The 23,876-nt window shown below is 34.1% G+C and overlaps 1 protein-coding gene across 3 annotated transcripts in view; it reads left to right on the top strand.

The window, feature by feature from the left end:
- The window catches only part of LOC150110620 (pseudouridylate synthase 1 homolog), a 156,677-nt gene that overhangs the window by 13,603 nt on the left and 119,198 nt on the right, over positions 1-23,876 (top strand). For all 3 annotated transcript variants that reach the window (XM_090395297.1, XM_090395278.1, XM_090395287.1), the window contains exon 2: positions 15,098-15,276. In XM_090395297.1, coding sequence (XP_090251423.1) covers positions 15,172-15,276 — 105 coding nt within the window. In that variant the 5' untranslated portion in view covers positions 15,098-15,171. The remainder of the gene's footprint in view (positions 1-15,097; positions 15,277-23,876) is intronic.

The raw sequence follows: 23,876 nt of genomic DNA, 5'->3' as shown, positions 1-23,876 counted from the left end.
GTGTTATTCTAAAATCTTGACATCTCCTTTAAAATGAGCTCCTTCCGAATAAAAGAGACGTACTAGCATATAGACTTTGAAGGATTATTTATTTCATCCCATCCTATATAATAGGATGAAATAAATAATCCTGATATGCTATGCACATCTGGGCTTATGGCCATGTGATTTAGCATTTGCTTTATCTTGAAAACTGTGTGCATTTTGGTGTAGTTGTTCATTTGTTGTTGTTCAAAAGAAAATATATGATTTCATTGCCTTCTAATATTTCAGTTCCTTATTGCCTCATATTAATTTTGCTGTGTGTGTGGTAAGATTATATTAAATTCTGAAGGGGGGAGCATTCACTCCCCTGATTTCTTGATCAGAGAAGTGAATTTGTGTTATACTTTTGAGTTGCAAAGTAGGAAATCTTAACTGGACCTGGACGCTCGACATATGTTGTTCCAAGCGTGCACCGTTTAAAATTGTACGCATTCATCACTGCTATTATCTGTGAAATGGGCTTAGAGACATGTGATTACTCTTTCTGTTTAACAAACCTCTCAAGCACTTCTCCAAAGTCAGACCATGTAGTAAAATACCCAAACAAACTTTTATCATCTGTGAGAGCAGCACTTTTTAATTGACATTTGCTAAATTACCTGTGATTGGCCTGTGGATGAAAATCCAATGGTACCAAACTGCAGCATCATATTTTTGTATATATATTCTTTTTTAATGTTGATTCTGTCCATGAGAGGTTATTCAGCCAGTAGTACATCAGTATTATTATTATTGTCATGTGACACCTCCAAGGGCTTATCACAGGAGGGTACTCCACTACACACACACATCTCCCTTAGTACTTAATCCTCCAACTTATATTGAGTTGTGTATCACAACTCAATATCTCTGCTACTTAATTCTCCAGCTACACAACACCATCCATTAACAACAATATTATTTTTTGCCTATAAATGTTCTCATTGTTGATTGTTTGTATGCAAGATGAAAAAGCCAACTTTTCCACAGGGAAAAACCTTGCTACCTCTATATGAGAGGTAGCAAAATTTCTTGAGTTATCAGAAAGGGGAGTGAGGAAAAGAAGCTTCTTAACATTGGGTTTGAAGACCTACAGATTGTACTCTTTAGGAAATATGTAAGAGGAAAGACTATTCCACAAGAAGACAATAGAAGGAATGAATGAAGAATGGATCCGTGAGTTTGGAGATGAATTGTAATGGATGCACTATGTGTAAGAGGGCATCCTTCGAAGCTAAGAAGGGGTGACAGTTAGGTTTTTCTCTCGTAGGGTAGTGCGTGATTGGAATGGATTGCCACTGGACGTTGCGAGTTCAAGCAGTGTGAATGAATTCAAGAATAAGTATTAATATAATTATTAATAATTATATTAATACTTAAATTATTAATATTAATAACCCTCAGCACATGTCGCTGTTTTCGATCAACGTAAACCATGTTGGTGCGACTTTTGTGTCTCGGAAGCATCGGAAAAGAGCTTATTAAATGATGTTTTTATTGAATAATTAAGCTGGCATTCACAGAGCACATTGTTAATACATTCCAAAACATGGTACAATCAATAACAATAGCAAAAAAACTATTTAAATAATTGTTTAAACAAAGCATCGGAAAAGCGCGAAAAAGAGTGAAATTTTTTTAAAATTCATATCTCCGCTTGTAATAGACCAAACCCTTGTTTGTTTTATTTAGTTTTGTAGGTAAATGTATGTACATTAATGCAAAATTAATGATAAAATCGTTTCTTTAAATTACAATAATTATTTTGCAATTGAAAGTTGCTAATTTTATAGCAATCATAAAAAAATTGGTATAAATGCATGATTTTTTTTATTTACATGATTTATTTAATAAAAATATTCATTCAAAATGTATCATTTACGTTACTCGCAACAGATTGAATGTTTTGATTAGTACGCAAAACAATAATGTTCAAAATATCATCCGTTATAAGCAAGCTCCATGAGCCTAATGGACAGCGAATATTTAACGCATCTCCTGATGAAGACAGAAAATATTCGAATATCGGATGATCAACGACCACATGTTTCCAGAGCATTTGAAGACCACTTGTGACCATTCCTACCTCGAATATAAGGTCTTCGTCCCACAGTTGGAGTAACTGGCCCCTTGAAGTTCTCTTTGTCTTCTTCGCCGCTGGAAAAATTATTGCTTTCTTCTTCTTCTGTTTCTAAGTGTTCATCTTCTTGTACTTTATCATCTTCGGACGTCTCGCTCACGGACAAAATAAACAGCCTTATTTCAATTGCAAAGAGCCATTTTTGGAGAGCTAAAAATTTCGAAAAATTGACATTTCTCAAAAACTTTTTTTTTTTACTAAAATTGCTATAAAATTTTTTTAACACTTACCTCACCCTTAGTAATTTTTTCACAAAAATATCACCAGACAGTAAAAAAATGAAAAAGAGCACAAACTCAATATTTCATTTGACACCCGTTCCTCATGTCGGTGAAACTTTTTTTTGTCCTTCAGCAACTCCAAGGCCTCTTTACACCTGAAAGGATAAACCAAAACTAATGGACTACCAGCCTACATTGTAGCGCTCAGCCTAAAGTTTTTTTACTGCTATCACAGATGGTGCTACCTGTCCCATCCTAAAAGATATTACAACCGATAGTTTTCGAGTGGACAAAAGAGTCCCACCAACATGGGCTGAGGGTTAATATATTATTATTAATTAATATTAATAATTAAATTATCAGCTAATGCCTTTTTATTCCCATGCATACAGGAAGTAGGTGGTGCCATATTATTAATATTATTAATTAATGATTATATATTAATATATAATTAATAATGCCAGCCTGGTTGGCCGAACGGTTAACATATCCGCTCCAGCCAAACGGCTGCAGGTCTGAATCCTGCCATAGGCATGGATGTTTATGATTGTGTGGGAAGTACTATTGGTGGTGACGGGTGGTAGATGGCATTGATGTAGTTGCAGTTAGTTGTAGTTGGTGGATTGAGTGGTGGAGACAGAGAAATGTAGAGTAGATGTCCTCCCTCGATGAATCCTTGGACTCCCTTGAGGTGTCATGTAATAATAATAATAATAATAATATATATATATATCTCACACACAAAAGACCACAAAGCCTATAGTAAATTCCATGAAAATATTTGTAGAAATTATAAGCAGCAGAAACCACATCTGTGGATGAAACAATATGGAGTAAATTAGGAAGAAATTGGATCATCGATCAAACTAATTTCCCTCTTTCTTGTATAATGACACCTGTGGAATATCCATAATAACTAGAGAATAACACATATGCCACAGTAACATATATTTTAAATTTTATTATGTAAATATTTCTTCTTATATTATAAGACATCAGTACAATTATTGAACAGCAATAGGAATTGAATTAGAAAACAGTATAATTTATTTTGCTGTGGCATATGTGTTATTCTATAGTTAATTGCCCTCTTGTGTACTGACTCAAATATTTTTAGAGTACTGTTTGGGACACCAGCCCAAATACAATAACAGTACCCACTGGTTGGGATTAGTGATCTGTAGTCAGTATCAAAGGAGAAGTAATGCATTAATTAGTGAAAGAGAAAAACTAATGGGGCTGCTTAAGGGTCAGGGCCAGTTGATTGAGAGGAGATCTCTCTCCACATCTCCTTTCAGGAATGAGAACCAACTAGTTCTTCTGACCTAATGTTCAATCCTCACCTTCACGTGATGTGCCCTGTTAGTAGATATCTACTGGGTTCTAAATGAACGAGGATGGGCTGGCAATTTTGGAGTTACCAAACTGTACTCTCTCTCTATTGGCTATAACTTAAATGGACATGATGGCACAACATGAGATTTCATGCTGGCTAGGGTGTCGCCCAGCTAAACAAGTCCCCTGCTGTTTTCGTCAGGGAACCAGGGTGAACAGTGAAAAGTCAGCTACTGGAATTCTTCTTCTTCTCCAGCTCAATATCTAGGAGAAGAAGAATCAGAAGAAATCAACATTAGAAGAACTCAGTTCTTCTGGTTTTGAGTTTATTAGCAACCATCAACATAACGAGTATTAATGGAAAGGAAATTGATCTGGCAGAAGAATTGGTAAAGTACCACGTGGACATATTAGCATTACTGAGACGAAGACGGGAAAAAAAAAAAAGTGATCTTACTAAATGAGTATAGGATGTTATTTTCAGGTAATAATGATCAAGGAAAGGAAGGAGTAGCGATAGCATTCAACACTGAGCATGAAGATAAACTTCTTGATTGGAAGTCAGTTTCAAGTAGAGTTATGTAGGCAAAACTTCGAAATGGAGATATGGATATTATTATTATTATTATTATTATTATTACGGGTATCTCCATGGAGTCAGTAGACTCATCGCGGGAGACCCAAACTAGCAAAACAATATCTGTCATATCTCTTCTTGAATTCATTTACAGACGAAGAGCTCACAACTAAGTCAGGCAATGAATTCCACTCATTCACCACCCTCCAGGCAAAAAAACTTGCTCTGACACCTTTGCTAACCACACTCTTCTTTAATTTCCAGAGATGACCTCTTGTTCTTCCATCACTATCACACAGCTGAAACATTTCCCCTGCATCAATCCTATAAAAACCTTTTAGTAATTTGAATGTTTCTATCATATCCCCTCTTCTTCGCCTATCAACCAATCTCTGCAATCCACAAGCTCTCAATCTATCAATGTAGGGAGCATTTTTTATATCACTCACCAACTTGGTCACTCTTCTCTGAACCCTCTCCACAGCCTCCTCATCTCCAAGGAATCCAGGTGACCAGACCTGAGCACAGTAATCCAAATGTGGAAGTATCAGTGCTTTATAAAGGGGAATAATAACCTCTTTATCTCTGGATGTCAGTGTGTTCCTCAACAACCAAGTAATCCTATGTGCAATCTTGGACACCTTAGCAATGTGTCCTCTGAACTTCATCTCCCTATCTACCAATACCCCTAAGTCCCTAGCCTCATCAATCTCTTGGAGTACCTTTCCATCGATGTAGTACACAGCTGGTAATCTTTTAATCCCAAAATGCATGACTTTACACTTTTCCACATTGAACTGACATCCATTTTCTTTTGATGAAACTTATTTGTGCCTATGGTCTCACATTTCTTCCAAGGAAAAAGTGGAGAAATTTTTTGAGTCATTACAACAGGCAGCTGACATAAAGAAAATGGAAAAGATCCATCCATAACGAAGATGGCCACATTACCGTCAATTGCAGTCTTGAAGGGAGATTGTAAAACATAAAGAAAATTCTGTCAAGAAGTGGTGTGTATATATATATATATATATATATATATATATATATATGGAACTATAAGGCAGGTGATTATGGCAAGCTTAGGAGGATGCTGGAATCTGTGCCAGCATAAAATCCTGCAAGCGAAGGAGTAGTAATGCAGGAAGATAGTTAAGGGGCATCTAGAAGAAGCAATATTAAATTGTATACCTAAGGTGAGTAGGGTTAATCAGGTAGGAGTTAGATGGATGAGTAATATCATTAAGCATGTGCTGCAGAAGAAGAAAATGCTATGGAGGGTATATAAGAAAAAAGGTGACCAAGCTCATGAACAGTATAAGGCTCAGGCAAGAAGGGTGACCAGTATGGTAAGGAAGGCAAAATCATATTACAAAAAGAATAGCTGAGCAGGCCAAAGGAAATTCCAAAGAGTTTTTTCGCTACATGACAAGTATGAGGTAGAATGACTATTGGAATATTAACCTTAATTAGTGCTGATGAGGTGACAAAAGCAGATAAAATAGTTGAGTTACTGAGTGACCACTTTGCAAGGGTATTCAAGTGAGGTTACTGCTGTGACATATGTGACAGTGACTGATGTGGGAACAGAGGTTGATGAATTGGAGTTTCTTAAGATATTGCAGAATCTCAATGTAAATACAGTGGTGAGATTAGATGGGATATCAGTTTGGGTTTTTAATTTAAGTCTCAGCTATGGTAGAGTTCCAAGGAAGCGGAAAGAGGGCAAAATTATTTCCTTCATAAGGGAGGTTCTAAGACTGGAGTACAAATTATAGTCCAATCAGTATTTCATGTGTGGTAGTAAAAGTACTGAAAAAATTGGTCAAAATGAGAATTCAAGAATGGGTGAATAAAAATATGATATTATATGAGGGACAACAGGATTTTGTGAAGGGTCAGTCATGCCTTAGTAATTTACTAACTTTTTATAATAGAGTAACAGCTGAGTTGGATAAAGGGAATTGCTACATGATGATTCTGCTGGATGGATTTTGCAAAGGCATTTGACAGAATTATTATTATTGTTATTCATGACACCTCCAAGGAGTCCGAAGACTCATCGCGGGAGGACACCTATTGTACAACTTTTCATCTCTAATAATAGATTTAGTTTAATCCTTTATCCCAGTGAGAGCAAACAAAGTTTGCACCTGAAAATATCTTCAGGACTAAATATATATATAGTGTTGTACTATCTTATCCAGTAAGTAGTGCAACACCAAGGCAACTCGTGGCAAAGGTGGAGCAAGCTACCAGGCACTTCTAACCCAGTATCTCCCATAATGCAAAACACATTTCCTATGTGGATATGTATATGTATACTGTTATGCATTAAAGGGATTGGCCATCTACCCAGACTAGTTTCAACCTTTATTGAGGTCTCTTCAGTGGGAGCCAGGCCCAGAGCTGGAGATACCAGGCAGAAGCAGTAGCAAGTCATCTGTGCCTATGGGAGTTGCCAAAAGGTTTATCACCTTTTTTAAAAATTACTCTGGATTTAGAGAAAGATGTTGAAAATTTATTTATCACTAGGTTAGACTATAATAGATTTAGTTTAATCCTTTATCCCAGTGAGAGCAAACAAAGTTTGCACCTGAAAATATCTTCAGGACTAAATATAGTGTTGTACTATCTTATCCAGTAAGTAGTGCAACACCAAGGCAACTCGTGGCAAAGGTGGAGCAAGCTACCAGGCACTTCTAACCCAGTATCTCCCATAATGCAAAACACATTTCCTATGTGGATATGTATACTGTTATGCATTAAAGGGATTGGCCATCTACCCAGACTAGTTTCGACCTTTATTGAGGTCTCTTCAGTGGGAGCCATATAGCTTGCTCCACCTTTGCCACGAGTTGCCTTGGTGTTGCACTACTTACTGGAAAAGATAGTACAACACTATATTTAGTCCTGAAGATATTTTCAGGCGCAAACTTTATTTGCTCACACATGGATAAATGATTAAACTAATTTTATTATACTCTAACCAAGTGAAAAATAAACTTCCAACATCTTTCTCTAAATCCAGAGTAATTTATTAAAAAAGGGTGGCATTTATTGAGGTCTCTTCATATCAGTATGATACGAAGAGACCTCAATAAAGGTCAAAACTAGTCTGGGTAGTGGCCTTTCCCTGAATGCATAACATTAGAAATGTCCGCAAGGAGATGTGTTTTGCATTTAGGCGATACTGAGATAGGTGTTTTTGGGTCTTGCTCCACCTTTGCAACGAGTTGCCCTGGTGTTGTACCACCTTACCCCAGTCCTGAAGATACTTTCAGGCGCAAACTTTGTTTGCTCACACTTGGATAAAGGATTAAACTAATTTTATTAAGAGTATCGTTAGTTTACTGAGTTTTCTAATAATATGACCAGCAACATAAAATAAATATAAATCTAATATATATGTATTATAAATCTAATACATATCTAATATATATGTATTATAAATCTAATACATATTTATTATTTATACCTATGTATAAATAATAAATCTAATACATATGCAGTTTACTAAATAGATTCAAGAACTGCTTATTCAGATATTGAATCAGTATGATATTTATGGGCAGAATGTGATGTGTAGGTTTAATAAATCTAAGCGTCATTAGATAATTTTTCTGATACATCATCCTGAACATACAAGACAGAGATACTGTAGTTTTCTTATTAAGGGAGGTCATGAACAAAAGTTTTAGTGGATTTGATATGTTCAAATTTTTGTTGAAAAATAATTCTGTGAAGCATCAGATAATCTCTGTGAATCTGTTTTGAGTATCTAACTTTTTGAAAAGTATGTTGGTCTGATAGATGTAGCATCACCCTAACTTCATGTATTGATGTTCCTTGTATATGAAAGAGTGCTACTAACTCTTTTAAAATGAGCAGATATGTGAAGAGAAGATTATTATTGGCTTCTGTCTCAAGATTATTATTGGCTTATCTATTAGATTAAAAAAAAAAAAAAAAAATTCAGCAAAATATAAGCAGCTAATAAAACATCCTTTGACAAAATATTTCCTTTCATTTTTGTCTATTCCAAGAATTGGGTTTTCTAAGAACTACCAGAACAGGTAAGAATGTTTGCATATTTTGGAGGAATACTTGTAATTTCTTTGGTGAAGAATTCCAGATTGAAAAAATGTCAGCTGGGTAGTTGAATTATAGAAGTACAGTGGAAAAGATGCTTAGGATGTGCTTGTCAACATCCATTTTTCCATTTATTGGCTGATGAGATCCGAAAACCAAACATCTCAGCTCACCCTCCCCTTCCTGGCCAAATTAAGAAATCTCCACATTGACAAAAGGTTATTATGATACTCCTGAAACTTTTTCTGTAATGGATTTTCTCTATAGTATTGATGGTGTCTCTGGCATGCCATATAAGTCAATGACATCACCTAATATATGCTATCCTCTCCAAAGTGATCATAGTCTTATTATAGTTACAGCTAACTTAGGAAGCACAACAATATATGACAATATATGAAATTTTATTTATTAATGGATAATTCATCATATCACTGCATTGAGAGATCCAACACATTCTTCTTCTTCTTCTTCATGTAGCTTCCTCAGTGAGAAGGTGCAGCACCATGTCCTTCCAGTTCTCTCTGTTAGTGGCTTTCCTTTTTGTTTCTGTATAGCCATGTGATCCTGTCCATGATCTTATATCTTCAAGTCATGTCCTTCATTTTTTGCTTCTTGATCCTTTTCCCATAATTTTTCCTTCTAAAACTGTTAATATTCTCTGTCCTGCTGAAACTCTCAGTACATGTCCTGCTAATCTCATCTTTCTCTGGATCATTTCCTGTAATAAAGATCTCTGTGTTCTCATTCTCTGTAGGACATCTGTATTTGTCACATGTTTTGTCCATAGGATTTTCAGAGCTCTCCTATAATACCACATTTCAAAGATTATCTGTTGCCTTATTCTCTTCTTGAATATCCAGGTCTCACTTCCATATGTGAAAATTGGCCACACTAATATTCTTATCATTCTTTTCTTTGTCTCAGTACTCACAGAACTTCTGAGCAGATCTTTATTTTTCCAGAATGCATCTTTAGCTATGGCTGTTCTTATTTTTATTTCTTTATCTTGCTTTCCATCTGCAGTAAAGTAGGTGCCTAAATATTTGTATTCTGTTGTATGTTCAATTTTCATATTGTTTATGAATATTTCTGGCTCGGATCTGCTTTCTTCTGAGATTTTCATAAATTTGTTTGTTTGTTTTTTTTTGCATTAATATCTAATCCAAATTCTTTACCTTCTTCAATTAGTAGCTGCAGTAATTTGATTAATTTGTTTTTTCTGCCATTAGAATGGTATCATCAGCATATCTAAGATTGTTGTATTTTATACCATTGATACTAATTCCTGTTTTTTGTTTTTCAATCTTTTTTCATCACTGTCTCACTATAGATATTAAATAAATTTGGTGAAAGGATACAACCTTGTCTAACTCCTCTTTTTATTTTCGCTTCAGAAGTCTCAGAGTTAACAGCTGCATTTTCTGTTTGGTGTAAATCATTTTTATTATCTTAAGTACATGATCCTCTATGTCTAATTTGTGTAATATATTGAACATTTTTTTATGTTTTACATGGTCAAAAGCCTTCTGAAAGTCTATGAAGCATATGTAAATGTTCTTATTTCTTTCAAGCGCTCTTTCTATTATTATTTGTAGTTCCAGGATAGCATTAATGGTTCCCATTCCTCTTCTGAAGCCTTTCTGTTGTTCACTCAATTCACTGCTTATGGCTCTTTCAATTTGTTTGTTAACGAAGGTTAAAATAATTTTAGATGCATGGGATTGCCAGTAAAGGTTGGTTGATTGGTAGAGCCTCTGCTACTAATGGCTCGCAAAAAGTTAAGCTAGTTTGAGCGCAGTTAGTAGGGGAACCAATCGTTCGATGCTGTTGGCACACTCTCCCTCGATGAGTCTTTGGACTCCCTGGTGGTGTCACATAATAATAATAATATTAGAATTACTTTGTAGATAATTCTTTTCCGATTGTGAAGAATTTATGGAGACAAAAACAAACATGTTGGAGTAATTACTTATAATTATGAAAATAACATTCGGCATTTCAAGCCTCCATATCAAGGTTATCATCAGGAAAACATACTCAGGACACAAGCTACATGACACTACACAAAAGTAAGATAAATCTAAATGTTTCATTGATCGTTTACTATAGCCTGACCTCTAGTACAAACCAATAAAATAAATAAAAAATTATATAAGTATAATAATATACAGATGACAAAAAAAAATCTAAATAAATAAAAATAAAGTTTTATAGCAGATTAAACACATCTCTACAGTCCTCTTATATTGGAGTTCTGCCATCATGTTCTGGATGCTATATAGGTTGCAGATTCTTGGAATTATTAATCCATCATTCTTTTAGATTCGTATGATGTTTCAGCATCTCACACTTGAACTTTCTTTCAAACCTTAAAAGAATTCTTTCTTTTAAGGTATAAGGGACATGGTACCTTTCCAGAATCATCTGGAAAGGTACCATGTCCCATATACCTTAAAAGAAAGAATTATTTTCCTAATATCAAAAATATCTGAAGATTTTATAAATAATTTATCCAATATAGGCTTATTTCCTTCTGGCATTGCATCTCCCTTTTCATAAATATTTTGTGGCTGAAACCTCATAAATGCTAACTAAAGAACATCCTCCAGATGTTAAATATTTGACTTATATACTGTTTCTCTTTTCAGAAAAACTATATAAATAGATTGAAGGAATGGCATCAGCACTTTTACTCTTTCTTTTCACTTTTTTTTTTTATAAGGGGATGACATTTTGTCATTTGGAACTCATCACCAACAGAATTACAAGTCTAAAAGACTAAGTCAGTACATCAAAGTTTATCAGCAGTCTTCTGTTCTTAGATCTGCTCATCAGATAACATCTTTCAGTTTTCATTATACAGAATGAAAACCAACACAGGAAACAAACATATTTGTTCTACATCCCACCATCATCCTTCTCAAAAAAATGTCATCAAAACTCAGGTACATTGAGCTCATGGTTTATATTCCACAGAAGAACTTCAGATCCACTCTTCTAGTCAATGCCCATAACTTCCAAATGTAAAGATCATGAACAATTGTAGCCTTCATTCTTTACCTCTTCAAAGAAGATATCCATACGATGTTTATTCCATATATTCAGAATTATGCAAGAAAAGTTACCCAGATTCCTATGTTCCTTAAGTCTACAAGAATGACTATTTACAAGTTACTTTCTATCTGATTTAACCCTGTGGAGGTTGCGGTCGAAAAAATTGCAGCGGAGGTCGCATGTATCCGAGAGATACGTTCATTACTAGTATGTGTTGAAATGCGATAAAACTTTAAAAAAAAAACACTGCAAATATAATACATGATGGTTTATTTGTTTTCAACCTAGAAATTAATAAACAAAGAAAAAAAACTAAACCTATACTATACTGACGTTGGAGTTTGCAGTATCTGTTGGATACAATTTACCATCAAATATCACTTTCACTTTCGCATTAGATTCTATCATTCTCATCATCAGACTCAAGTAACATTCACCGAATCTCTTCAACATCTGATGGATTATCCAATCGATATATTTTTCCAGCCATTTTCAACGGTAAATAATAATAAAAAAAAACAACTAAACCAATACTATACTGACATTGGAGTTCACGGTATCTCTCAGGTACAGTTTACTATCAAATATCACACATCTCTACATGTTAAACCAAAACTGACCTCAAACAGCGTGGAATATCACTCGTAATATATGCATGCTCAGCTAGTCATGACTTCCAAGCTATACACTGGATATGTGTAAGAATATTTATAATAAACAATTTGTTTGTATCTGTCAGATCAGCCACGACCTTCGCAGGGTTAAAATTGAGACAAGTTCAATCCAGTATCCATGAAAAGTTAATCAGGTTCCTTGTTCTTGCAGACTTCATTATTCTCGTACATGGAAGTTAATATAACTATATGCTTAGAAATAATAATAATTAAGATACCCAGATGCTAGTTGGATCAGGTCTTGCACATTATGCAATTTCTTCCAGATCCAAGATCCATTGGAACAGAATTGAAAGTCCTTCATAAAAGCTATTGTCTACTATAAAGAGTGTATAAAACAAATTGAAGTTGTGTTATGTCAGCCTTAAAACAAGATGATTCTCTTAAACTCTCCCAATTTTTGAGGGTAAAATCCCACACAGATTATTATTTTTTTTTTAATATCTACCTGTTTTATTTCTTTGGATATTAATTACATGAGACTCAACCTTAGCGAACTTCTTCATAAGTTCTCCAATCTCTTCAATAGTGAATTAATTGATGGGGAAATAGATTTAAATGAGGTGGAACTGGTACAAAATAGATGACGTCGAACCAAATGGCAGGGAAAGTTCTGCCAAAGATTCTGATTGTGATGAATCCGTTAAAGAATTCAATTTAAAGAAATTAGCAGAAGGATTGGACTTGGCAACAGAGTTATTTTATGGATAAAGATCTCTCAATGGAGTGCTCCGGAAAATTCACGAGACAGTTGGATATTTGTTTAGCTCCGTATTATGAACTTAATAAAAAATTGCAGCATAGTGGTAAGCAAGGTCTTATTACTGACTTGATAACTAAACCAGCCGAAGTATGCAATGAGAATTATACTAATGATGTCCAAGAGATTTCAAGTGATAACGTTCGGGCACTCGTAAATAAAGAACATCTACGAAATGTTAGTTTTGAAGAGAGTGATGACGATTAAAATATGCACTTTATTTTATTTTGCCTAAAACATTTATGTATTATGTGCATTGAAGTTTACGTACAATTTATAATTTTTTATAATTTTATACTATGTATTTGTTTCATAGTTTATATGTTTTCTTAACCTCCCAAATGGCCAGGACGTCTATAGATGTCCAGCTAAATCTGGATATGATTCAGCCCACTTGTTGACAGAACAGGGATAAGAAGTGCAATTTGACTGTCATGTCCATTAGTAGGTGTGATAAACCCTCACGCTGAAGAGAGAACAGTTAATCAGATTATCTCACATTCATAGTTTCCTCTCAGTTGCCTGTAACAAGAAACACACTTTCTTTTTCTATGCTGGATAACTGGATCTTAGTTATATTGGATAGACTAAAAATATCAAAATTATTTATATTTTTGTTTTCTCTTTTTATTGTACAATACAATTTTAATGTCTGGACAAAATAAGGATCCTTGCATAATTTCTTGGAGAACCTATTTCGTTTTTAATTTTTTTCTAATCGCTTACTCGACAGAACATTTTCTTTGTTCTCGAAAAAATTAATTCACGATAATTATTTGAAATTTTAATTTAAAAAAAGAAAAGAAAACCGGCTGCCGACGTTCCAGATTATATTATTTTTGTTCAAAATCATCGAAATCGAATAATACTTCACAGATTTCCTTTAGGACATGCTTGATCGACTTTGCTTTATAGAGAATAACATGAAATTCTTTAATCATATCACTAAATTTTTTCTTTATATAGTAATCTACTGTTCTTTGTACTTTCACTTCTTGGTTTCCTTGTATAATTGGTCATTACAAAATGAAATTAACAGTTATGATTTAAATTTATATGTATATATTTTCTGCATAATTCAGATATTATACTCCAATTTTTAAAGTAAGCAATACATTTCCTTATAAAAAAAAAGTAAAACATGAAGAAGCAGTTGACAGTTTTAATGTGTGTATAGAATGGGCTAAGCAGAATGATACGTCATTCCACAAAATTTTATTGCTAATGCAGCTCCGAGAAGAAGCAGTCGAAAAAAAGTTTAGCTTCCAAGAAGCAAAAGAAAATCAGTGAATTTTTTAAAAAGAAATAAAAAAAAACTTTTTGTGTTATTTTGTGAAACTTTTTTTTGTGTGTTGTGTACAAGAAAGTGATATTTTTTACGCAAATTAAGTTATGTACTGAACTATGCAATTTTATTAAGTCAGAATCCTCAACAATACAGGTAAATACAAACTAAATATTTTACTAAAATAAACTTGTGTACTGTACTGTATTATTTCTTTAAGTTTTATATTACAGTACAGTAGCATTTTTTCTATCAGTTAATTCATTCATTTACAGAATTAAATTGATGTACCATTAGAATCTGATTATTTTTGTCTTAAACGCTAGTTATTGTTGCCTCTTGGGGGGAAATTCGGTAATCCGAACTTTTCGCTAATCTGAACGAGCGCGGTTTTTATTAGTTCGGATTAGCAAGATACCACTGTATATGATTTTCACTGCCCAGTACCAAGCTACACAGATTATTAGAGGTACCCTTAGTGACTCAGAAAAGTTTAATGTGTGGTCTCAAGAGCATGGTTCTGGATTATTGAATCCTTAGTCATCCACAACACCAATGAACAATAGGTTAACAGTTTTTTGTGATTGTTACTGCAGTTGGTATTAGGGATAGAAAACTATCATCTGATTACAGAGGATTGAAGAAAGGTGGGGGCTGTTTTGGTACTATCAGTAATTTTGATAAATATTCTTATTTTATGTTTCTCAAATGATGAATCATTCTTTAGTTGTTTTTAAATGACCATATGCAAGTAACTTAAGTATGATTTTAAACATATAGTTTGCTATAAAAAAAAAGTTTAGTATCCATTAATGGCATTTTACTTTCACTAAAAATGAAGTATTTATGTAGTGCTTTATCTCCCTTGTGTGTTCTCTTATTCTTTCTTTCTGAAATTCTGTGACCTAATGTTTGCATTTTCTAATCTTTAGGTAACTCAAAGAAATTAATCTATTTCTCTGAAAGTTGAGCTTCAGGACAACTTATTTACATTACTGTTTGAAAAATGAGCAGTGAAACAGATATACCATTGATACAGAACAAACAAGGATTAAAAAGAGAGGCTGAAAATGAAACGGAATCAGTAAAGAGGTTAAAAGTTTTAGACAAGGTAATTATAAAATATATATTTAAATTGCTACCTTAGTGATATCATGAAAATGATAAATACCTTGTCATTTTATATTGTAATGCTCTGTTTATATTCCATTACAATTCAGTATTTTGTGCGTTCCTGTTTACACGTATGTAAATATCCTAATGGCAAAACAATTGCAAATATCTTGAACCAGAAATAAACTAAAATAGCCTATTACTAATTACTTACTGAATGTTTAATTACATAAATAGGTAAATGGCCAGGTAGTTATTTCAAAATGGAAAATTCTGCTGGAAATTTCACATATTTTATGCAATTTAATAAGATTAAGTTCAAGTTGTACATTTTATTTCATTTTATTTTCAGACATTTAATTCAAATTATAGGACTTTTGCCTAATATACTAAAAGTGATGTTATTTATTGTTGTTCTTGCAAACATACCATATGCATGATAGCATAGCTAATGTACTTAATGTTGTTCAGTGAGAAAAAACATTCTAGCAGTGTAATGGGAGCAGTGTGCTCTGGTGTTTTTTGACCTTGAGCATGCACCAAGACTTGTAATATGAAACAGTATATAAATCATATTATGATATTCAGTTTATGAAGTTCATTTCTGAGAATGCCTATGGTAATAAAGCTCCACTTTTTTTTCATCATGAAACTTAGCTGTGATTTTTATAAATTATGAAATCAGAAAATTGTGTTCTTAGGATAAATTAATTTTGATAAAAAATAAATAAATAAATAAAATACTTTTTCATCCTACAAAAAAAAAAAAAAAAAAAATCAACATTTTTGTTCAGAATGCCCAAGAAAATAAACAAAAGAATAAAAACAAAACAAAAAAATTCCTGTTTTATAATTGCATGTTTCTTAGGGCTCTTCAGTGTAGCAGCTGGGACTTGCTGCTTGTAATGACAAGTAAGAACTAGGACAGATCCTTCGCAACGTTAATGAGATCAATGAAAACAGGGAATTCAGCTTAATCCTAGCAAGACAAATCTTATGATTCTCAAAGGAAATACAACGGGCGCTTAAAGGTCAAAACTATATAACTGAGAGGAGACCTCCACATAGCCTTTAAAGGAATGTGGAGAACCGATCAGTGCTTCTGACCTAATGTCTAATCCTCACTTTTCGAGGTGCACCCTGTTAGGTGTCTACCTGGATACTGAACGAACAAGGATGGGCTGGCAATTTGGGATTTAGCTGACCAAATTGTATTCTTATTAGATTAAACCAAAATATCAAATGATGGTACAACATGACAAAATTTCATGCTGGCTGGGGCATCATCCAGTTAAACAAGCACCCCCCCCACCACCACCTTTTGTTTTTGGCAGGGAACCAGGGCAAACAGTGAAAAGTCAGCTACTGGAACAAATCCTAAAACACACCCCAACTCAACATCACCAGAGTTCAAGATCGGTACTATCAACATAAGATGAATTGCAAAGAAATGGAAGAAGCTGAAAAATTGGATAAGTACCAGATCAGGGTGAATGAAACAAAAACAGCAAAAACTGGTGAGATCTTTCTGAGCAATAAATGCAAAATGTTATATTCAGGCAATGACAATCAAGGAAAAGAAGGAGTAGCAATAGTATTCAACTAAATATGAGGCTAATCTTCTTGAATGGCAGGCAGTCTCAAGTAGAGTGATGTGGGCAAATATGAAAATGGGAGAACTGGACAATGAGACTTATTTGTGCCTATGGTCCCACAGAAGGTTCTACTAAGGTAGAAGTGGAGGAATTTTGGGAGGCTTTAGAGAAAGCAACTAACACAGTGAAAAAGTGGGTCCTTTTTCACTGTATTGGGGAAAAAGTTGGGGATCTAAATAGCAGAGTAGGAAATGATTGTCAGACATACAAAAATATATTGGAAAAATTTGGAGAAAAGAGCAAAGCTAATAATAATGGCAAATACCTTAATTTCTGCTCAGGACATGGTTATTACTAACACAATGTTAAAACATAAAAATGTGTACAAATTCACATGGAGAAAAGAGGCAAGGAATAAGAAAAGTCTCGTTGACTATATTGTTGATAGGGATGTTTTCTCCCTGGTACAGAGGATTTGAAAATAGAAGTGATCACCATTTAGTCTTGAGCAGGATAAAATTGAATTTCGTATTGAAAAGAAGAACATGTAAGAAAGTTTTAAAGCGAATAAAAGTTGAGCAACTCTCAGATGTGAACTGTAGACTAAAACACACAAATATTATTCAAGAAAAAATGAAGGAGTTTTAGAACAGGAATCAAACCTTGGAGATTCAGTGGCAAGCACTGAAGAAAACTCTGATTGATTCAGCCAGAGAGGCATTTGGTGAGGTTGTCTGCAAGGATAGAAAAATCAGAACTCCATGCTGGACACAGGAAGTTAAAGAGGCAGTGAAGGAAAAGAAGAAAGCATATCAAAAGTTCCTGGCAAATAAGTTAGCTTGTGCTTTTAGAGAACACAGAGACAAATGTAAGAAAGGTAAACACTGTAAAACTGGCTAAACAAAAGTCATGGGAGGACTTTGATAAGAACATGGAAAATAAATATCAAGAAATGGCAAGATATTCTGGAGGTTGTTGAAGAAATCTCGGAAATGGAGGAAAGAGTGCTGTAAAAGGAATTAGAGATGATAAAGGTGACATGAAAACAGGAGAAAAAGATATTCTTGAAGTATGGAGTAATTACTTCGAAAAATTGCTAAATAAAATAAGCAGTGATGATAGCACAGTGGTAAAAAACACTGACCAGGCATAGTCAGGAATACATATCCATACTTGAAGTAGAAGAAGATGCCATCAAAAGCCTGAAATGTGAAAAGGCAGCAGGAGTAGATGATATTCGATCAGAAATGCTCAAGTATGGAGGTATGAAAGTCTTCCAATGGCTTCACTGCATAGAAAGTGAACTGTGGAGTGGCTTCACTGCATAGTTCTGAAGGCCTGGACAGAGGGATGAATTCCAGATGATTGGAGTAGAGCTCTCATAGTACCCATATATAAAAAGGGAAATAAAACAATGTGAGAATTACAGAGGTATTTCCCTACTGAGTGTTCCTGGTAAGATTTATGCAGGGGTGCACCAGTAGTGTCCAGCACCTGTGTGCAAAACTTTAGTTGGCACCCCTATACCTCCCCCCTCCAATTAAAAAAAAAAAAAAAAAAAAAAAACTTTATAAAAACGTTATTTTTAATATTTGATGCCAATAAAGTTAGTATTTCATTTTGGATTTTATCTCCTAAATAGGAGGGCATGTTTTTAAAGTCAGGATAATTAGCTACACGTCACGTATGTTCCGATATAAAAGGATCAAACTTTTCTATCATCTGAATGCATTTTAAAAAATTGCCATCGTTGTGATTGTAAAGTTTATTACTTTTACCACGAAGCACTAGATTTTGTTTCCTAAAAACTGTACTGCAAAAATTATTATTTTTATAACTTCATACCAAAGTTTCCTTTCGCTATCTAAAACTGTTTGTTGCAAATGATCAATACAAGTTTTATATTTTAAGGATGTTCTGTCCATTTTTTGTAATTGTTCAAATGATTTAAATTTTTCTCATGACGATTCAGGTACATTGCAAGATGTTGCCTATATTCTGCAGATAACAGCAGAATATAGAATAAAGTTAAAAACTGTAGCAGATTTTCTTATATATGTTTAGAGCTAATGTGAGTGTGAACAAGATTAAACAAATTCAAACGTGCATCATCCTGTAAACAGTAATACCCACGCAAGTTCACGTTTTTACTTGTTTACGCTAAACTACTTGTTAGAACTAGGATCAGAATAAAATAAGATCTTAAGGAATAATAACAAATAAGTGATTATAAATAATTTGTTTAAGACAAATCTATAAAGTATAATTTAAATTTAAACAAAAATGGAATTTATTTTGATATAATTAATGAATAATATTTTTTTTTAAGTATTTACTCCTCGCCTGAAATCTTTGATACCTTTACTATCTTGGCACCTGTGTGCATCACACACATTGCACATATGGCGATGCGCCCTTGAATATATGCAAGTACTTGAGAAACTGTAGGAAAGGATTGTGGAAGAGAAGCTTGGTGAAGAACAAGCTGGATTCAGGCCAAATAGAGGCTGTCAGGATCAAATTTTTACTTTACAACAGATAGTTGAGAAATCATGAGAATATAACAAAGATCTGTATTTAAGTTTTGTTGATCTGGAAAAGGCATATGACAAAGTGCCAAGAGAGAGAGAGAGAGAGAGAAGTTATTCGAAAAACTCCAATTATATGGTGTCCGTGGATCATTATATCAAGCAATACTTGAGTTGTAAGCCAGCAGTTAGAATGGAAGTACAGGAAGGTGGGTTAATATTAAATCTGGTGTCAGACAAGGATGTACATTATCCCCACTGTTATTCATTATCTATATGGATCACATTATGAAGGAAAGTGGTATTAAACCTGATATCAAAATTGGAGACGTTAATCTCAGCTCTTTGCTTTATGCGGATGATATTATACTTCTAAATAAATCCGCTACAAGTCTACAAGATTCCCTGACTAAAGTGAATAACTGTTGTAATAGATATTGTATGACGGTCAGCATTAAAAAGACAATGAAAATAGGCAGAGACATTGAAAATATCAACCGCATTGTGAATGGGGAACCTATAGAACAAGTTAAACATTTCAGCTACTTAGGCACGATTTTTTAGTGAAGATGGTAAATTAAATATGGAAATAGGCAACAGAATCAACAAAGCTGGTATGGTAGGAAGTCAACTGAATAAATTTATATGGAATAAGAGAGAAATTAGCAAAACACTAAATTAGCTATATACAAGACATTATTCAAGCCAATTTTAACTTATGGATCTGAGAGCTGGGTCAGAAGTAAAACACTAGACCAAAGACTAGAGACTGCAGATATGAGAGTCCTGAGAAAGATTAGAGGCATGAACAGATAGTATCAATGGCAATATCATATTAAAAATGAGGATATTAGGAAAGAACTTGACATTGTCAGCATCCAGGAATGCGTTAGCAGAGATATTCTCAGGTGGTATGGTCACTTAAACAGAATGGGAGCAGAAAGATTAGTAAAACAAGTGTTCTCTGCCAGGTTGGCAGGAAAAAGACCCAGAGGAAGACCAAGATATAGGTGGATTTATACAGTAAAAAGTGCCTTAGAAGATAGAAATATACGATCTGATAATATTGGAGTCTTGACAAGTAACAGACTGATTTGGAGGGAAATTGTAGATATACTATTAGATATAATAATATAATAATAGTAGATATAATAATAGTTGGATGAAATTAGTAATGATGTAATATTTCGTGTAATGCTATCATATCCTGTACATCCCTAGAGGCTATATATATATTAGGAAATTGATGATGATGATGAAGGAAATACAAACAGGAAAACTCCTGATAAACAAGTGTATCTTAATGGAGAAAGAATTGGGAAAGTCAGCAAGTTTGAATACTACCTGGAATCCATAATTAATATGAAGAATTGCTGTTTAGAAGATGTGAAGAAGATTAGGAATGTCTAAAACAACAGTCAGAGATTTGTCTAAAATCTGGATGGATTGATCTGTCTCCACAAGGACAAAGTTAAGATTCTGAATGCTGTTTTTTCGACAGCGACTTATGGATGTGAGACTTGCATGGATGTCAGACTTCTGATAGGAAAGTGATAGCTGCTTTTGAGATGTGGTGTTACAGAAGGCTTTTGAAGATATATCTGAAAGGCAGATAACTGGATGGGTGCTTTGAAAGGATTGATAGAATTTTAAAGTTCCTTAAGGATACTGACAGAAGAAAGTTGAAATACTTTGGACATTGAAATGATGGAAAGAGGGCTTCTCACACTAGTAATAGAAGGTAAAATTCCTGAGAAAAAGAGGAAAGGTTAGAACTTCAATGAGATGGATGGTGTGTCTGGAGCACCTGATCTTGAGAGAGTTGAAGCTTCCAGAACATACAACAGGACCACCTTGAGAGGACTGGCATGGTACATCACTGAGCAGCCATATGGCATCTGATGATGTCCAATGAACAGATGGATGAAGTAAAAGGAAGAATGATTATGGCAAAATAATATTGACAAATGCCAGTGGTATTGAAGATGACTGAAGCAGGCAAAATAGTTAAATTACCTGGTGCTCACATTGCAAGTATATCATCCAGGTGAAGACTTTACAGTGAGAAGTGTATTACGGGGCGATGTGTAAATAGAGGCAGATGAACCAAAGTTGAATATAGTTATGAGATTAGGTGGGTATATCAGTGAATCTCTTTATAAGAATAAGCTAGAGAATTGGCACTGTCTTTTACCAGATTGTTTTATTTAAGTGACAGCTTTGTTTGATCAAAAGGGAGTAGAAAGGGAAAAATAGTTCCATTGAATAAAGGTGGATAAAGTAACAGTTGGATAATAGTAAATGCTGTACTATGATACTGCTGGATTTCATGAAAACTGTCAGCATTCTCTACATGGAACTCTGCTATATAAATTGCAGCAAATTGGGATGGATATAAAAGCTGGTGATATGGATGAGATTGTGGCTAATGTAGTGATATTGGAGAGCAGATGATTCAGGAATAGAGTCTAGGAGAAAATCAACCAGTTTAATTGGTCCCAGAGGCCATTGTTATTTAATGTGTACATTAATGATATAGGAAATGATCTGAGGGGAAATATTCAGTTGTTTGCAGATGATGCAAAATTGGATAGAGCAATAGTTAATAGAGATGATTTGGAGATTTTGCAAGGTGATTTAAATAGACTAACAGTATGGGGCAAAGGAGAAAGTAAAATGTAAGGTTGTGCATTTTGGAATGAAAAGATTATCAGCTGGGTACTACATTGATGGAGCTGACTGCAGGAGATTGATGTTGCTAGGGTTCTGGGGCATTGCAAGTTAAAGTTCTAAGGACACATTGCATAAGTTGCTATAAAAGCTCAGGGTTATGTGGTTATTTATGAACACTGGCAAGCAGACAAAGGCAGTTATTATATCTCTTTATAAGACCTTCATAAGGCCCATCTGCAGAGGCATAGCTAGAGTGGGGGGAGGGGGGGGGCTGTCCGCCACTGGTGGCACTTTGAACATTTTTGAACTTTTGCAGTTAATTCTAAAATACAGTCTCGAGAACTCAGTTTCAACTATTGTAATACTCCAGCGAATTTTCCTCACAATTGTTGTAAGAAATGCTAGTCATGAGAGAACTTTTTCTAAATAAAATAGATTAAGAATTACCTACATTATTATGAAATAGACTTTGCCATTGTCATTGATGATTTTGCTAACAGAAAAGCAAGAAAAATAACATTTTAGAATGTTGAAATTAAAGTTTTACTTCAAAAATAAACATAGTGTTTTAATTTATTTCCCTATACGTCGTTTTGACTTTTTGTAGTATTTTTGGTGTGAATTGAGAAGGGTGGCAAAAGCTCTAGCTACACCACTGCCATCTGGACTACTATTTCACCTGGTCATCTGGATTTCTTGGAGATGATCCAGAGGTGAGAAATGCCAAAGATGGTGGCAGGTCTATGGAATATTACTTATGAAAATAGATTGAAGATATATGGGTTACAAAAATTGGTTGATAGAGGAAGAGTGATGGAAGCAGTTCCTTCCAACTTCTATTCTCTTTGGCTGCAGTTCATCAGCTTTCATCAATAACACTCCCCCCCCCCATTCTTTTCTCTCTCTTGGTGTTTCCCGAGCACACTATACCCCTTACATTCTATCTCACTAACTATATCATCTTCCGTTAGCCATGTCTCACTAATGCCAATAACCTGTGGCCACTTGATACATAACTGCATAACTAGTAGGGAAAGAACTATGAGTCATATTTGGAAATTGAGCAAGTGTGTAGTTAGCACCAATGTGAGGACTAGATTTTTTGCTTGGAGAATGGCGAATGAGTGGAATGGCTTGCTAGGTTTGTTCTGGGTACCTTGTCAGTAAAAGTGTTCAAAGTTCAGCATGACAGATATTGTGCAACTGTTGGTTAGTGCTTGATGAAATGAGTCTCTCTCTCTCTTTCAGTGAGGCCCATAGTGAAGTTTGCAGAAGGTGAAGATGCCAGTGTAGTATAATAATAATATCAGCCTTCAGCATATTGTTAGTATAGAATGGATTATTAGATGGTATTTCTGAGACATCTTATTTCAGCTATGGCAACCGCTGGCATTAATAATAATATTTTGAGACTTCTTTTAAAGAGGAAAAAAATCCCAACACTAAACTTAAAACTAACATTTCTATGACATAAATATAAAGTTATTTTATTATTTATTTATTTACTTTTTTTAAAATGGAAAATATAACACGAAATCTTTATAAAAAATAGAAACATTTCTGCCATTATTCCCTAAATGGTTGATATTAGACCCAAGGAGGGAGGGAGTTATAGTTGGAATAATCAAATGTACTTCAAACAGATATGACAACAGTTTCTTTTCTCAAAATAGAAAATTAATAATTCTGATACTGAAATGTGAAATACTATCTTTTTAAAATTTCAGATCATTAGGAAATTAGACTAAAAGCAATTACTTACAATTCATTACTGTGATTGCTTTGTGGAGAAAGAGTGTATT

This window comes from Typopeltis vanoorti, chromosome 1 (assembly GCF_054136105.1).
Source record: "Typopeltis vanoorti isolate ZY-2024b chromosome 1, IOZ_Tvanoo_1.0, whole genome shotgun sequence".
Lineage (NCBI taxonomy): Eukaryota > Metazoa > Arthropoda > Arachnida > Uropygi > Thelyphonidae > Typopeltis > Typopeltis vanoorti.
Note: the sequence above shows the minus strand (reverse complement) of the source record. Positions and strands in the feature narration are given on the sequence as shown.